General features: G+C 52.9%; 1 protein-coding gene across 1 annotated transcript in view; it reads left to right on the top strand.

The window, feature by feature from the left end:
- The first annotated feature begins 646 nt into the window (after positions 1-646).
- The window catches only part of LOC133348026 (casein kinase I), an 18,352-nt gene continuing 4,317 nt past the window's right edge, over positions 647-14,681 (top strand). Inside the window, exons 1-8 of the mRNA XM_061560840.1 lie at positions 647-845; positions 1,678-1,765; positions 8,072-8,182; positions 9,849-9,997; positions 10,449-10,677; positions 11,009-11,179; positions 13,040-13,188; positions 14,152-14,317. Of these exons, the coding sequence (XP_061416824.1) occupies positions 1,690-1,765; positions 8,072-8,182; positions 9,849-9,997; positions 10,449-10,677; positions 11,009-11,179; positions 13,040-13,188; positions 14,152-14,317 (1,051 nt within the window). The 5' untranslated portion in view covers positions 647-845; positions 1,678-1,689. The remainder of the gene's footprint in view (positions 846-1,677; positions 1,766-8,071; positions 8,183-9,848; positions 9,998-10,448; positions 10,678-11,008; positions 11,180-13,039; positions 13,189-14,151; positions 14,318-14,681) is intronic.

The raw sequence follows: 14,681 nt of genomic DNA, 5'->3' as shown, positions 1-14,681 counted from the left end.
CGCTACCCATAGGGTTGCGCGCGTTCTCTGCGTGATGACGCAACCACGTCGCGAGCTCGAGCTTCGTCGTCAAGGTGACGCTATCCAGAGGGTCGCGCGCGCCCTCGGCGTGATGACGTAACCACGTCGCGAGCTCTAGCTCCGTCGTCATGGTGACGCTACCCATAGGGTCGCGCGCGTTCTCTGCGTGATGACGTAGCCACGTCGCGAGCTCGAGCTCCGTCGTCATGGTGACGCTATCCAGAGGGTCGCGCGCGCCCACGGCGTGATGACGTAACCACGTCGCGAGCTCGAGCTCCGTCGTCATGGTGACGCTACCCATAGGGTCGCGCGCGTTCTCTGCGTGATGACGTAACCACGTCGCGAGCTCGAGCTCCGTCGTCATGGTGACGCTACCCATAGGGTCGCGCGCGCCCTCGGCGTGATGACGTAACCACGTCGCGAATTCGGGCTCCGTCGTCCTGGTGACGCTATACAAGGGGTCGCGTGCGTTCTCTACGTGATGACGTAACCACGTCGCGAGCTCCGTCGTAACACTATTGACAGGGTCGCGCGCGCGCCGTCGACGTGATGACGTCACCGCGTCGCCCGCGCGCGAGGGCTCTCCGTCGCCCATGGTGACGTCTCCCGCATCCGGGCCCGTGCATTGTTCTTCCGCGTGACGTCACGCGCAGGAGTGGAGGTAAATAATGGCGTCGTGAGGGCCGCCCGCTCCATGGACCCCGCGCAATCCGTGGCATCGCGACGCCGCCGTCCGCAGTAGCCGCCCCGGATCGCGCGGAGCACGCCCCTCGCCGTGCCACGGTCACGTCCACGCGGATATTTCCTCCTCGCGACGCACTTAGGTGAGGAAAATCTGCGGTGAAAAAATCGCGATGCTCCACCGGTGAAGGAGACGGGGAGAGACGAAGCCGGTTTCCTCCCCTGTGACAGCAGCAGCAGCAGCGACTGTCGGCGAGTGTACGGCTCGTGTCAGCAGCGAGTGTCGTCGGCGAGTGTGTCAGGGTGTCGCGTTTGAGTGTCAGGGCGAGCGCGTGTTTGTGTGTCGGTGCGAGCGTCGTCGGTGTGTGATGGAGTCTGCGCGGATGAGCGCCTTGTTGTGTGTGTGTAATTTTGTATATCCAGTGGGTGTATTTGTGTCGATGTTTACGTGAGTTTGTGTGCCTTGGTGTGTGTGTGTGTTTGTGTTCGTGTGTATTTGTAGGCGTGTGTGTTTTTGTGTGTCTTTGTGTGCGTGTGTGGACGTGTGTGTGTGTGTATATCTCGCTTCATACGTTTGTTTTTGCGTGGTATATTTGTGTGTGTATTCTGCGTGTTTGTGTATTTTGTAATTCCGTGATTATGCTTGTCTTTATGTGTGTGTGTGTTTCTGCATGAGTGAATTTTACTCTCTATTAATGGGTGTGTATTTTATTGTGTTCCGTATAGTTGTGTGTTTTATGCCTTTGCGTCTGTTTTTGTGTCTGTTTCTGTATATGTTTTTTGGCTGTGTGTCTGGGTGTAAAAAGCTGTGTGTGTCTGTTTTCGTGGGAACTTAAGCGTGCGTGTCTGTGTTTTTGTGTGTCTGTGTCATATGTATGCTTATATGTGATTATTTCGCTGCTGTTTATGTGCACTTGCCTCCGTTTCTTTTTGGCACATCACAGTGTTGTCTCCGTGCGCGTGTCTCCGCTGTAGGAGACAAGAGACATGGAGCTCAGGGTCGGTAACAAATACCGCCTTGGGCGCAAGATCGGAAGCGGTTCCTTTGGTGACATCTACCTGGGTGAGACGCACACCACAGAAGACATCACAACAGCCATCATCATCACAGTGTCACAGCCATCACCATCATCACAGTGACACAGCCATCATCACCATTACAGTTACACAGCCATCATCATCATTACAGTGTCACAGCCATCATCATCATTACAGTGTCACAGCCATCATCATCATCACAGTGATACAGCCATCATCATCATCACAGTGTCACAGCCATCATCATCACAGTGTCACAGCCATCATCATCATCATCATCACAGTGACAGCCATCATCATCATCACAATGACACAGCCACCATAATCACCACAATGACACAGCCATCATCATCATCACAGTGACACAGCCATCATCATCACAGTGACACAGCCATCATCATCACAGTGTCACAGCCATCATCATCATCATCACAGTGACACAGCCATCATCATCACAGTGACACAGCCATCATCATCATCACAGTGACACATCCATCATCATCATCACAGTGTCACAGCCATCATCACCACAGTGTCACAGCCATCATCATCACAGTGACACATCAATCATCATCACAGTGACACAGCCATCATCATCATCACAGTGACACAGCCATCATCATCATCATCACGGTGTCACAGCCATCATCATCACAGTGACACAGCCATCATCATCACAGTGTCACAGCCATCATCATCATCACAGTGACACAGCCATCATCACATCATCATCACAGTGTCACAGCCATCATCATCACAGTGTCACAGCCATCATCATCGTCACAGTGACACAGCCATCATCATCGTCACAGTGACACAGCCATCATCATCATCACAGTGACACAGCCATCATCATCATCACAGTGACACAGCCATCATCAATCATCACAGTGACACAGCCATCATCATCATCACAGTGACACAGCCATCATCATCATCACAGTGACACAGCCATCATCATCGTCACAGTGACACAGCCATCATCCTCGTCACAGTGACACAGCCATCATCATCATCACAGTGACACCGTGATAGAACATTATTAAACAAAACGTATTTTTCACTAGAAACTATTTTTTTATTTTAGCAGGTAAGGCCCACTGAGCTATACAGCTCTTTTTCAGGAGCGACCTGACCACAAATGATAGTTCAAAGAAGTGGCTTATCACGTTGAACTTCTTTCGCACTGATACAGTCACAGAGCACAAACATCAACACGCCATGGTGACACAAACATCAACACGCCATGGTGACACAAACATCAACACATCATGGTGACACAAACATCAACACAACATGGTGACACAAACATCAACACACCATGGTGACACAAACATCAACACACCATGGTGACACAAACATCAACACGCCATGGTGACACAAACATCAACACACCATGGTGACACAAACATCAACACACCATGGTGACAAATTATCATCACACGGGGTGACGCATTCAACAGGACACAGACATCACCACAGTGACGTGTAATGGGGGTGCCACGGTAGCAAAATGTTAACTCCCTTGCCTGGAATGGAGGAGGTTGTGGGTTCGATCCCGACTCTGATGCATGTATATTTGGAGTTTGCGTGTCTCTCTCTCTCCCCTTGGTCACGTGGATTTTTCTCCGGGTCCTCCGGTTCTTCTCTCCACATTTAGAATCAACATGCGTTCAGAGTCTTTGGCTGCTGTCATTTTTCACGTGATAAGCCACTTCGTTGAGCTGTCGTTTGTTGTCAGGTCGTTTATGAAAAAGAGCTACATAGCTCAGTGGTGTTTACCTGGTAAAATACAAAAATTAGAGAATGGATCGTCATCGTAGAACGCAGCGACACAACAACAACCGCCATTCGCCACTAAGTGGCGGTGACGTCACCACGACGCTTGTGCCAGGCTATGTGCACCTTGAGGCCACGTGAAGTATCGAACGCCCGCTGGCAGGAGGTCACGGGGCAGACCCAGGTGTCACGGGTCGACTGACTGAGATGACTGGCTGATGCACCACCTGTGACCCCTACTGTGCCAACTTGCTGTGCTTTAGCCACCCGGCGGTCCGCTCGTTGTTGTGAGCGTCGCTCCTCCGCCCTCCGTTGTTGTTTGAGGGCGACTGCCTCCAACTGCCCAGTAGCGTCCTTCACGAGCCTCATCCACGGAGGCTGACACACACACGCACATCGGCACGACACACATGCATTTCGACACGACACAGACGACGGCGTGGACACGAGGCCGACACCAGTTGCCGACCTCCACCGGGAGCAACAGCCACCCTCATGTGGCCCAAACATGCGGGCGGTGGGGGCTGCCCAGCCCATTGTTCTTTACGTAAAGGGCAGGTCGCTCAGCTGGTCGGGCGGTGCTGTCGCTACATTGCTTTGTGTTATAATCCTGCTCCGTGTGTCGGGCGGGGGGGGGGCCTTGCCGCTCTCTCATGCTTAAGTACGTGGTGAGTGGACTGCGTGTGTGTGGAGTGGCTAACGTTTGTGTGTGGTCTGGCCCGTGCGTGCGTGTGGAATATCTTCTCCGTAAGGAGTGGTGGTAGCGCAGGGGTTGGTGCTCTGCGCTACGAACTAGGTGTCCTAGGTGCTATTCCTGGCCATGGCTAACACCAGTGGATGAATATCTGAACTGGTTCCAGGCTTCTCCTAGGTGTTACTCAGCCTTACATTAGTACGTGGTGCGGTGTGTAAATATCAGCACTGGGGGAGACAAATTCGGCCAGGTCTGCCCACACCACCTCCTGCGCCATGCTGGCGTTTATATGCCCTCGCCCCAACAGCTTATGCTACACGGGAGTAATGATGGTGTTTGGAGTATCTTGGGTGGCGTGGTGAGACTTTTCTATGTGTGTGTGGCGCGGGAGACGCCGTAGTGCAGCGGTTAACCCGGGGACCCGAGTTTGGCCAACACCGGTGACAATTATCTGCACCAATCCTGGGCCTCCCATAGGTCGACTCGGCCTCAAATGAGTACCTGGTGCGATGTGTAAACATCGCCACTAAGCGAGAGAAAGGCGGCCGCACGTTGTGCTGTCCGCTCACCCTATCGTGTGCCATGCCGGCCTTCATAGGTGCTACTCGCTCACAGCACTTGTCCCAATAGTCTGCTTAGGCTATACGGGGGATATTTGTCTTTTTGGCAACGACCTACACTGCAGCAGACCACCGTCCTCCACGTTCTCTCTCGGCGGTAGCAGCAGCAGCAGGCGGCAATGTGGGGTGGGGGCCATTGGGCAGGGCTGCTAGGCAGGAGCTCTTCTCTTTAGGCTGCACTCAGGGACTCCGGTGGGGGGGGGGGGTGCACTCAACCTCATCACACAGTGACGCAACCCTTGAACACAGATATCGACACGCAGTGCCACGAGCATAGAGCACCGACGCAACGTCAACGACACGCAAACAAGAGACGCAAATGGAGGACCCAAACATCAACACGGAGAGATTAAATCATAGAATACGGACACAACAATTGACATACAATGACACATCACAGTGTCATTGTATGTTTGTGTGTTGTGTTGAGTGGCGTGTGTGTTGCCCCTCCACACACTCGGCCTCAAATGAGTATCTTGTGTGGTGTGTAAACATCGCCACTGGGGAGACAAAGGGGGGCGAACATGGTGCTTTCCCCACCCACCCCCTCGTGTGCTGTTGCAGCCTTCATAAATGCTCGCTAACAACACTTGCTCCAACAGTCTGTTCAAGGCTATAAAGGGGTATCTTTGTCTTTTGTGTGTGTGTGTGTGTGAATGCGTAGTGGCCTGTGTGTATGTGTGTGTGTGGAGCAGGTGGCAATGTGGGTGGGGGGGTGATGAGACTAGGGTGGTAGGGGCAGCTCACCCGGGGACTCTGGGGTCGTGTGGTTGCACTCAGGGCTGAGCTGCTTGCTCTGTGGGCGGTTTCGCTATCGAGGAGTAAATTGACTCTGGAACGGGGATTGTGGGAGCACTGAGCTCACTGATCCCCTGTGTCGTTGTTATGGAAACGCTGTGATGAGAAACGTCACCCTCATTTGTTGTCATCATAATAATTGTAATAAATGTCTGCTATGAACAAGGGTCATTCCCCGAAACGTCGCCTGTTATGTGTTATTTTACTTTTAGGGCAGTGTTGGTCATGATGAAAGTGTTAGGTTTCTGTTCATGGTGCTTGCGTGCACCACTGCCAATACAGTTTAGTTTAATTTAGGTGACTGCTAGGGATGTATTGTTGATTTTCGGCATAACCTGCACAAAAAGATAAAAATCCAAATATCGCGTCGAGAAAACTAATTTCAGATGATCAGGAAAACGTCATTCTTTGGGCCTTTTCCGGAAACGTGACGACGTCGGGGCAAGTCACGGCGCATTCCCGACGTCCCGTGCAAGGTTTTCCCCATCTCACGTGGTGTGCTGCTTTGCCATTGAGAGACGTCACTTTTGTCAGCAGAAAATTCAGGTTTAACCGGTACGTAGCGTATGTGATCTGAAAATCTGAAATTCTGATTTGAAAAAATGCAAATCGATTTAAAAAAAAAACCTGAACTCATCCACTGCTCATATCTGCATTGCTGCTTAAAACATTTTTTTTTTAATTTCATTCGTACACATATGTAATTGTGTAATAATAAAGACAAATGTTTGTAACCCATGTCCAGCCACTGGTATTGAGGGTGTGTGGTGACTATTGAGGTGTGTATTTCGGGATGTACTGAATATTCGACTTCATGTTAAATCTTAGTTGAATTAAGATTATTTTGAAAAATATATTTTCTAATTCAGCCTGTTGTATTCAAATTAACTTTTATTTCAAATCATTTTTAAAATCACATTTTAATATTCTCGCAGTCCCTGACCAGCACTCACGATTATTAAGGACCTTTATGATGGTAGGCAGGCCCGGGCAAAGCTGCATTTTCTGGGTGTCGTAGCCATTTATTTTTACCTTGGGGTACAACAGGGATGTCCTCTGGCCCCTACACTATGTAACATTTCTTCACCACGTAGTTTGAGAATGAATGGCTTTACCAGAGGAATTTACATCTGGTATAGATACAGTGGGAGGCTGATTGATGTCTCGGTGAGGTTGATGGATGGCTCCCTACTGATGAACGATATTTTATTTATGTTGATGACTTGGTAATTGCTGCTCACTCTATAAAATGAGGTTGGAGGCTCTCCTACTGAACCTGGAGCTTGGTGACAATTGTGCCTCACAGCAATAAGTTCTTGGGTTCAACTCCTGACTGGGGAACCTTTCATTGTGGAGCATGTATGTTCTCTCTCGGTTCTGTTATAGTTCCCTCCAGGTTCTCCGGTTTCTATCCGTAGCTAAAATAAAACTACATACGCTGTAACTAGTGTTGGCCGCATGACATCGCTAATGCTGAAAATGTACCTGTTAATCTTCTTGGTTCTTTCGGTAAAGTCACGTAGAAGGGAAGTAATAAAATAATAAAAATAAAACATTATTTTTATTATTTTATTACTTCCCTTCTACGTGACTTTACCGAAAGAACCAAGAAGATGAATCCCTGCAGTCACGAAAGCTTTAAATCGAAATTGTACCTGTTAAGTTACACAATTGGGATTGCACACAGCAGCAACATTGCTCCCGAGCGCGAAAAAAACACGACTGAAAAACGAGTGAGTCTGAATGGGTAAACAATCACAATTTATTATTATTGATTAACGGTTACTGTCATTCCCACCGTGTGTTCGAACACTCCACCCCATCACGTCTCCCCGAGCACCGGCGTGGTTGTGGAGAGGGTGGAGGAGTTTGCCGTGTCCCACATTCCCGTGTTGAGTCGGCGGTGGCCGCGTGTACGCTCGGACTGGCCATAGGGCAGCAGTCCGGGCAACTGCCCGGTGGGCTGGTCCATTCTGAGGGCCGGTGGACCGCTCTGTGTGGCGAAATGGCAAATGTGATTAGAATAAAAAAAAAATATGTTATTACCTCTAATGTGTACGCTTCATTACTTATTTATGCTCTCAGTTGGCATTAAATCCCATATTTGGCAGCTACAAATATTCTTCCTCACCGGCCCATTTGTTTTTTGGGCCAGCCCCAATCAGCTAATGAGATCGCACGGCAAAATCACGCTAATACGTCGTCACATCCCACATCTAGCTACGAGTCCACAGTTTGTCGCACAACCCAATAAAAAAACATTTGTCCATAGCCCGAATTTGAGCCCCGTTGTGTTTACAAATGTCTGGGCCGATTCTGAGGGCCAGTGGACCGGTCTGTCACTGGCCGCACGCTTTTGCTGCGTGCCTGGCGGGTGGCGTGTGCGGACGCTCGCCGGTAACTGGCGCGCGGGCTGGTCTCCTCTCCTCCTTGTTCGCAGGGACCAACATCGCCACGGGGGAGGAGGTGGCCATCAAGCTGGAGTGCGTGAAAACCAAGCACCCGCAGCTGCACATCGAGAGCAAGTTCTACAAGATGATGCAGGGTGGAGGTACACCACCCACAAAGACGAATATCCCCGTGTAGCCTTAATATACTGTTGGGGCGAGTGCTGTTAGCGAGCACCTTTGAAAACCGGCATGGCACACGAAGGGGTTGGTGGCCAGCACCACACCGAACTGCCTTTCACTCCCCAATGGTGATGTTTGCAAATCGCACCAGGTATTCGTTTGAGGCCGAGGCAACCTAGGGGAGGCCCAGGACCAATTCAGATAATCGTCACTGGTGTTGACTTTTCCGGGTTCATAGCGCAGCGCGCTAACCGTTGCACTATGCTACCCACACCCTCGCATCTGCCCACAACCCTTGCACCGCTCCACTCTCCTCCGCTCCCCTCCCATCACCACCCCACTACTCTCCACCCCCTCCACACCCATCCACTCTGCATCCGTCCCCAGTGGTCTCTGTTGGGCAACGCGACAGGAATCTCCACCTGGCAGTCGCGCTTTAACACAAAAGGCCTCGGTGCCGCGGATTGGATTATGACATCCTGCGCTGCAGCGTGACCTTGTTGCTGACAGGCTGTAGGAATACTAAAACGCAACTGGGACACAACACCGTTGTTTTTAACAAATGTTGAGTAAGAATTCAATAAGGGAGGGGGGTGCTCTGCCTCCTTCAGACCACCCCCCCCACCCACCCCACCCCTCACCCCCTATCCCCCCAACCCCCCTACCCCCCTACCTACCCCGTCACTGCGGGGGCTGATGGCATTTGAGGCTGGGCTCCTTTTCAAACTCCCGTCAATCCTCGCAGCTGTGCGGCTGCCTCCCTGCCTCGCATCAGCAGCGCAGGGCGTCTTGCTCTATGCAGCACACAGGAGGATCGTGCACTTACCAACGCAAGGCCCCAACTCGATACCTAGGCCCTCCTGCCCTGTGCAGCACACACAGGAGGAACGTGTAACTTACCAACGCACGGGTCATGCGTGTTGCACCGGTCAACTGAACCCGACACTGGTCGCCCACGAGCTTGCACTGCCTGTCTATCCGTTGCGTCCGTGTCTTTGTGTGTGTGTGTGCGTGCGTGCGCGCTTGTGCTTGTGTGTGCGTGTGCTCGTGGGGGACCAGTGGCGTAGTGGTTAGCACGCTGCGCTATGAGACCGGTGGCCCAAGTTCGATTACCGCTCACGGCCAACATCAGTGACGATTTTACTGACCGGTCCTGGGCTTCCCCTAGGTCAACTCGGCCTAAATTGAGTACCTGCTGTGGTGTGTAAACATCACCACTCGGGAGAAAAAAGCGACCAGGTGTGGTGATGGCCACCCACCTCCTTTGTGTGCCGTTCCAGCCTCCATAGGTGTTGAGGCTTTACTGGGCATATTTTTTATTTGTGTACGCGCTGGAATCGTGGTGCAGTGGTTGATGCACTGCACTGTGAACCTGGCGACGTGGTTTCATTTCTAGCCACGGTTGACATCAGTTACAAGTGGTCCAGCATCGGTTCGGACACATCCCTAAAACCAACTCGGCCTCAAATGAGTACCCAATGTGGTGTGTAAACATCTGCTCTTGGGAGAAAAAAGCGCCCCGGTTGTGATGTGTGATTTTGGTCATACCATTCTGGCCTTAATGGGTGCTCGCTAACAGCATGTTCTCCAACAGTCTTGAAGACTAAAAACAGGGTGTCGTTGACTTTGTGTGTGTGTGTGTCACAGTGGGAATCCCCACTATCAAGTGGTGCGGTGCGGAGGGCGACTACAACGTGATGGTGATGGAGCTGCTGGGGCCCAGCCTGGAGGACCTCTTCAACTTCTGCTCCCGCAAGTTCAGCCTCAAGACTGTGCTGCTGCTCGCCGACCAGATGGTGGGTGCCTCTCTCACTCACAGGGGCTCCCCACCGTTAAAACTAAACTAGACTTGTTTTTGACGACGTAAGGCCCACTGAGATATGTGTAGCTCTTTTTCAGAAGCGACCAGGCTATCACGAAGCGGCTTATTATTACGTGGGACATTTATAGCAGCCACCAAATACTCTGAACGGACGTTGATTCTAAATGTGGAGGGAAAAACCCAGAGGACCGAGAGGCAACATCCACGCGACCACGGGGAGAGAAACACGCAAACTCGAAATATACAGGCGTCAGGGTAGGGATCGAACCCACAACTGCCTGCATACCAGGCGAGGGAGTTAACATCTCCGTCCAAACCCCTCACCGTGTCCACCGCATCCACTGGGGCCCGTTGCCCCCTCCCTGACGCTGTCGCGGTCCTTGGCGCACACTGAGCAAGTTCCATTCGTTACTGTGCGCGAGCAGATCAGTCGCATCGAGTACATCCACTCGAAGAACTTCATCCACCGCGACATCAAACCCGACAACTTCCTCATGGGGCTGGGCAAGAAGGGGAACCTCGTTTACATCATCGACTTCGGCCTGGCCAAGAAGTACCGCGACGCGCGCACGCACCAGCACATTCCCTACCGCGAGAACAAGAACCTGACGGGCACGGCGCGCTACGCCTCCATCAACACCCACCTCGGCATAGGTACGGCATCGACATCCATCTGTCAACACTCACCTGGTCATAGGTACAACGCTACCCCTCCAGTTTCCATCAACACTCAACTGGTCATAGGTACAACAACGACATCATACATCAACACTCACATCGTCACAGGTACGACACTCCACCTCCATCAGCCATCAACATTTCGATTTAAAGCTTTCGTGACTGCAGGGATTCATATTTTTGGATCTTTCGGTAAAGTCACGTAGAAGGGAAATAATAAAATAAAAGATAATACAATTCTCACGACGTTTCGGCCACAACACAAGTAGCCATCCTCAGGTGAGGGCCCTTCCCTTTTGCGCCACAGAGCAGAGCCGGCGGGACGACCTGGAGTCCCTGGGCTACGTGCTCATGTACTTCAACCTGGGCTCGCTGCCCTGGCAGGGCCTCAAGGCGGCCACCAAGCGCCAAAAGTACGAGCGCATCAGCGAGAAGAAGATGTCCACGCCCATCGAGGTGCTCTGCAAGGGATACCCCTGTGAGTGACGCGCTGCCGTGGTTCCGCCGCGGTGGCGACGGTGCTGACCGTGGCTGTGGCTGTTGCGACGGCGGCGGCTGTTGTGGTGGTGGCGGTGGTTCCGGTGGTGGCGGTGGTGTTTTGCTAAGTGCCTCTGCGATTAAAACGCACATTTTTACATGCGCGGTTTACATGCAGATGTAAACACCGCTACGTTTGATCTTTCTCATGGTTGAAAGCGGAGGGGTTGACTGTTCTTTGTTTTAAATTAGACCAACATTGCCCACGCATGTGAATTGGATACACGGCCCAGGGTGGAGGGTGGTTGGTGGGGGGAGCGTGATGTCACCACCGTGCACTTGCCCGCGCGTTCTAGCCATCCAGCAGAACTTTAAAATATAAAAGGACTTCAAAAGCTATCATCGATACACACACTGCTCTGTTGTCCAGTTGTGTGTCTAACAGATACCTCCAAATCTCAGTATACCTGTTGAGCCTTGACCTTTGCTTTTATCAAAGTAGAAGGGAAGTAATAAAATAATAAAAAGAAAACATTTTTATTATTTTATTACTTCCCTTCTACGTGACTTTACCGAAACAAACCAAGAAGATGAATCCCTGCAGTCACGAAAGCTTTAAATCGAAATTTATCAAAGTAATTAAGTTCAAACATTTCGTGAATTAGACCTGTGAAAGATTAAACCCAATGATAAAAGATAGTGGACAATAGGCATGTGACAATTATTCATTCAATGATTGGTCATTATTCAAAACAGAATCAATTACAATATTGCAACGTGGCGAATGCGAAATCCGTATTGGCGGCAGATGTAAATAACTAAATCCATTAAACAGCCCGATGCGCGTATTGTGACCATGAGAATTGACGCTTACCCGATGAAGCTGTGATGCATCGTTACACACCTCGTGTTACCCTAGCCCTAGTTGCGCCACGGTTGCCCCCCCTCCACTCCTGCACGCGGAGCTGCGTGACTGTGTTCCGCCCCCCCCTGCTCCCGCGTCGAGCTGCGTGTGACTGTGTGCCTTCCCCCCCCTGCTCCCGCGTCGGGCTGCGTGTGACTGTGTGCCATCCCCCCCCCTGCTCCCGCATCGAGCTGCGTGTGACTGTGTGCTGTCCCCCCCCCTGCTCCCGCGTCGAGCTGCGTGTGACTGTGTGCCTTCCCCCCCCTGCTCCCGCGTCGAGCTGCGTGTGACTGTGTGCCATTCCCCCCCCCTGCTCCCGCGTCGAGCTGCGTGTGACTGTGTGCCGTCCCCCCCCCTGCTCCCGCGTCGAGCTGCGTGTGACTGTGTGCCATCCCCCCCCTGCTCCCGCGTTGAGCTGCGTGTGACTGTGTGCCATCCCCCCCCCTGCTCCCGCGTCGAGCTGCGTGTGACTGTGTGCCTTCCCCCCCCTGCTCCCGCGTCGAGCTGCGTGTGACTGTGTGCCGTCCCCCCCCCCCTGCTCCCGCGTCGAGCTGCGTGTGACTGTGTGCCGTCCCCCCCCTGCTCCCGCGTCGAGCTACGTGTGACTGTGTGCCTTCCCCCCCCTGCTCCCGCGTCGAGCTGCGTGTGACTGTGTGCCTTCCCCCCCCTGCTCCCGCGTCGAGCTGCGTGTGACTGTGTGCCGTCCCCCCCCTGCTCCCGCGTCGAGCTGCGTGTGACTGTGTGCCATCCCCCCCCTGCTCCCGCGTTGAGCTGCGTGTGACTGTGTGCCATCCCCCCCCTGCTCCCGCGTTGAGCTGCGTGTGACTGTGTGCCATCCCCCCCCCCTGCTCCCTCGTCGAGCTGCGTGTGACTGTGTGCCATCCCCCCCCTGCTCCCGCGTTGAGCTGCGTGTGACTGTGCCGCCCCATGCCCACCTGCCCCCCGCCGTCCCCGCAGCCGAGTTTGCGACGTACCTCAACTTCTGCCGCTCGCTGCGATTCGACGACAAGCCCGACTACTCGTACCTGCGGCAGCTCTTCCGCAACCTCTTCCACCGGCAGGGCTTCTCCTACGACTACGTGTTCGACTGGAACATGCTCAAGTTTGTGAGTGCACGCACGGTTGCGCGCGTCTCAACCCGGCTGCGCCGCAGCGCGCACCGCAGTGGTTGACGAGACGGCGCTCACCGATTGGTTCCTCCAGTCACTCGCTCGCCGGCGAGCAGACGCCTCCTTGTACTTTAGACGCTCAATAACATCACTTTGCCCAAGTACGTGGCATTGGGTGATTTCACTTTTGTTAGCATGTGGACTACGGTGCCACTCTGTATGTTGATCTTCTTTCGCCACCGTACGTAGCCAACATTGCTAATCGGAGGTGCGGGGGAAGGACAACAAAACTAAAACACAAAGAGCAGTTCTCAAGAAATTCGTTTTCAATCGAGATGATTTGAAAGTGCACGGCTGCAGTGGCTTTCTAATATCGGAAGGAAGAGCGTTCTAGACAGCCATAGAAGCACACCTGAAAGCACGAGATGCGGTGCCCGTCTGTGTTCGATGGTTTTCTCAAAAGCCGCTGCGAGGATGACCAGAGTTTGCGGGATGGTTTATGTTCCTTGACGAGATCAGCAAGGTATTGTGGTTCATTTGTGGCAAGCACTTTGTGTGTAATGTGTTCTTGTATTACATTTTTTTAATGATTTATATCTATTGTGGTTTAATAATGTTCGTTGTTTATGCGCAACATTTTGTACATTTAATGGTGAAGTTCCAACAGTAAAACAGTAATTTGTGGGAAATTAGTGGAAATGATTTCTAAACAGTGTTGAACCAGTGTGGAACGGGTGTGGAACGGGTGTGGAACGAGTGTGGAACGAGTGCAGAACCAGTGTGGAACGGGTGTGGAACGGGTGTGGAACGGGTGTGGAACGGGTGTGGAACGGGTGCGGGAACGGGTGTGGAATGGGTGTGGAACGGGTGTGGAACGGGTAGTGGAACTGTCTGCGCACCCGGGTGTGAGTCAAGTTCGTGTGAGAAGCCTGCGTTACCGTCTCCACTGTGCTGCTGCAGGGTGGGGGCCGCAGCCACGAGGAGGCGGAGCGCGAGCGCCGTGAGCGGGAGCGCGAGGAGCGCATGCAGCGCGCGGTGCCCGCGAGGGCGGCGCCCAGCGCGCCTGGCCCGCGTGGCCGCAGCACCCAGGACGCCGTGACGCCCGTGTCGCCGGGGCCACAGACGAGTGCGTGAGGGGCCACGGGGGGGAGCACGGCGAGGAGCACGGGTGGCATGGACACACGGGGGTCGGGGGGTCACGAGGTGCACGGGGGGGCCACCGTGGTTACGAGGGAGGCACGGGGACACGGGAGACATGGAGACACAGATATGTGGGAGGGGGAATGTGAACACGATGGTGTTGGCGCATAGGTACATGGACAAAATAGGGACACATGGGGACATTGAAATATGGAAACATAGAGACCCGGGGACACGGACACAGATATATGGGGACATGGGGCCATTTGCACACAATGGCACTTGTAGATAATGGCATTTGGACACGGACATGGTGACACGTGGCTGATTGGGAGTGATGAGTGTGTTGA

This window comes from Lethenteron reissneri, chromosome 26 (genome assembly GCF_015708825.2).
Source record: "Lethenteron reissneri isolate LAM-NWPU_2019-01 chromosome 26, ASM1570882v1, whole genome shotgun sequence".
Taxonomy (NCBI): domain Eukaryota; kingdom Metazoa; phylum Chordata; class Hyperoartia; order Petromyzontiformes; family Petromyzontidae; genus Lethenteron; species Lethenteron reissneri.
This window is presented reverse-complemented; position numbering and strand designations above follow the sequence as displayed.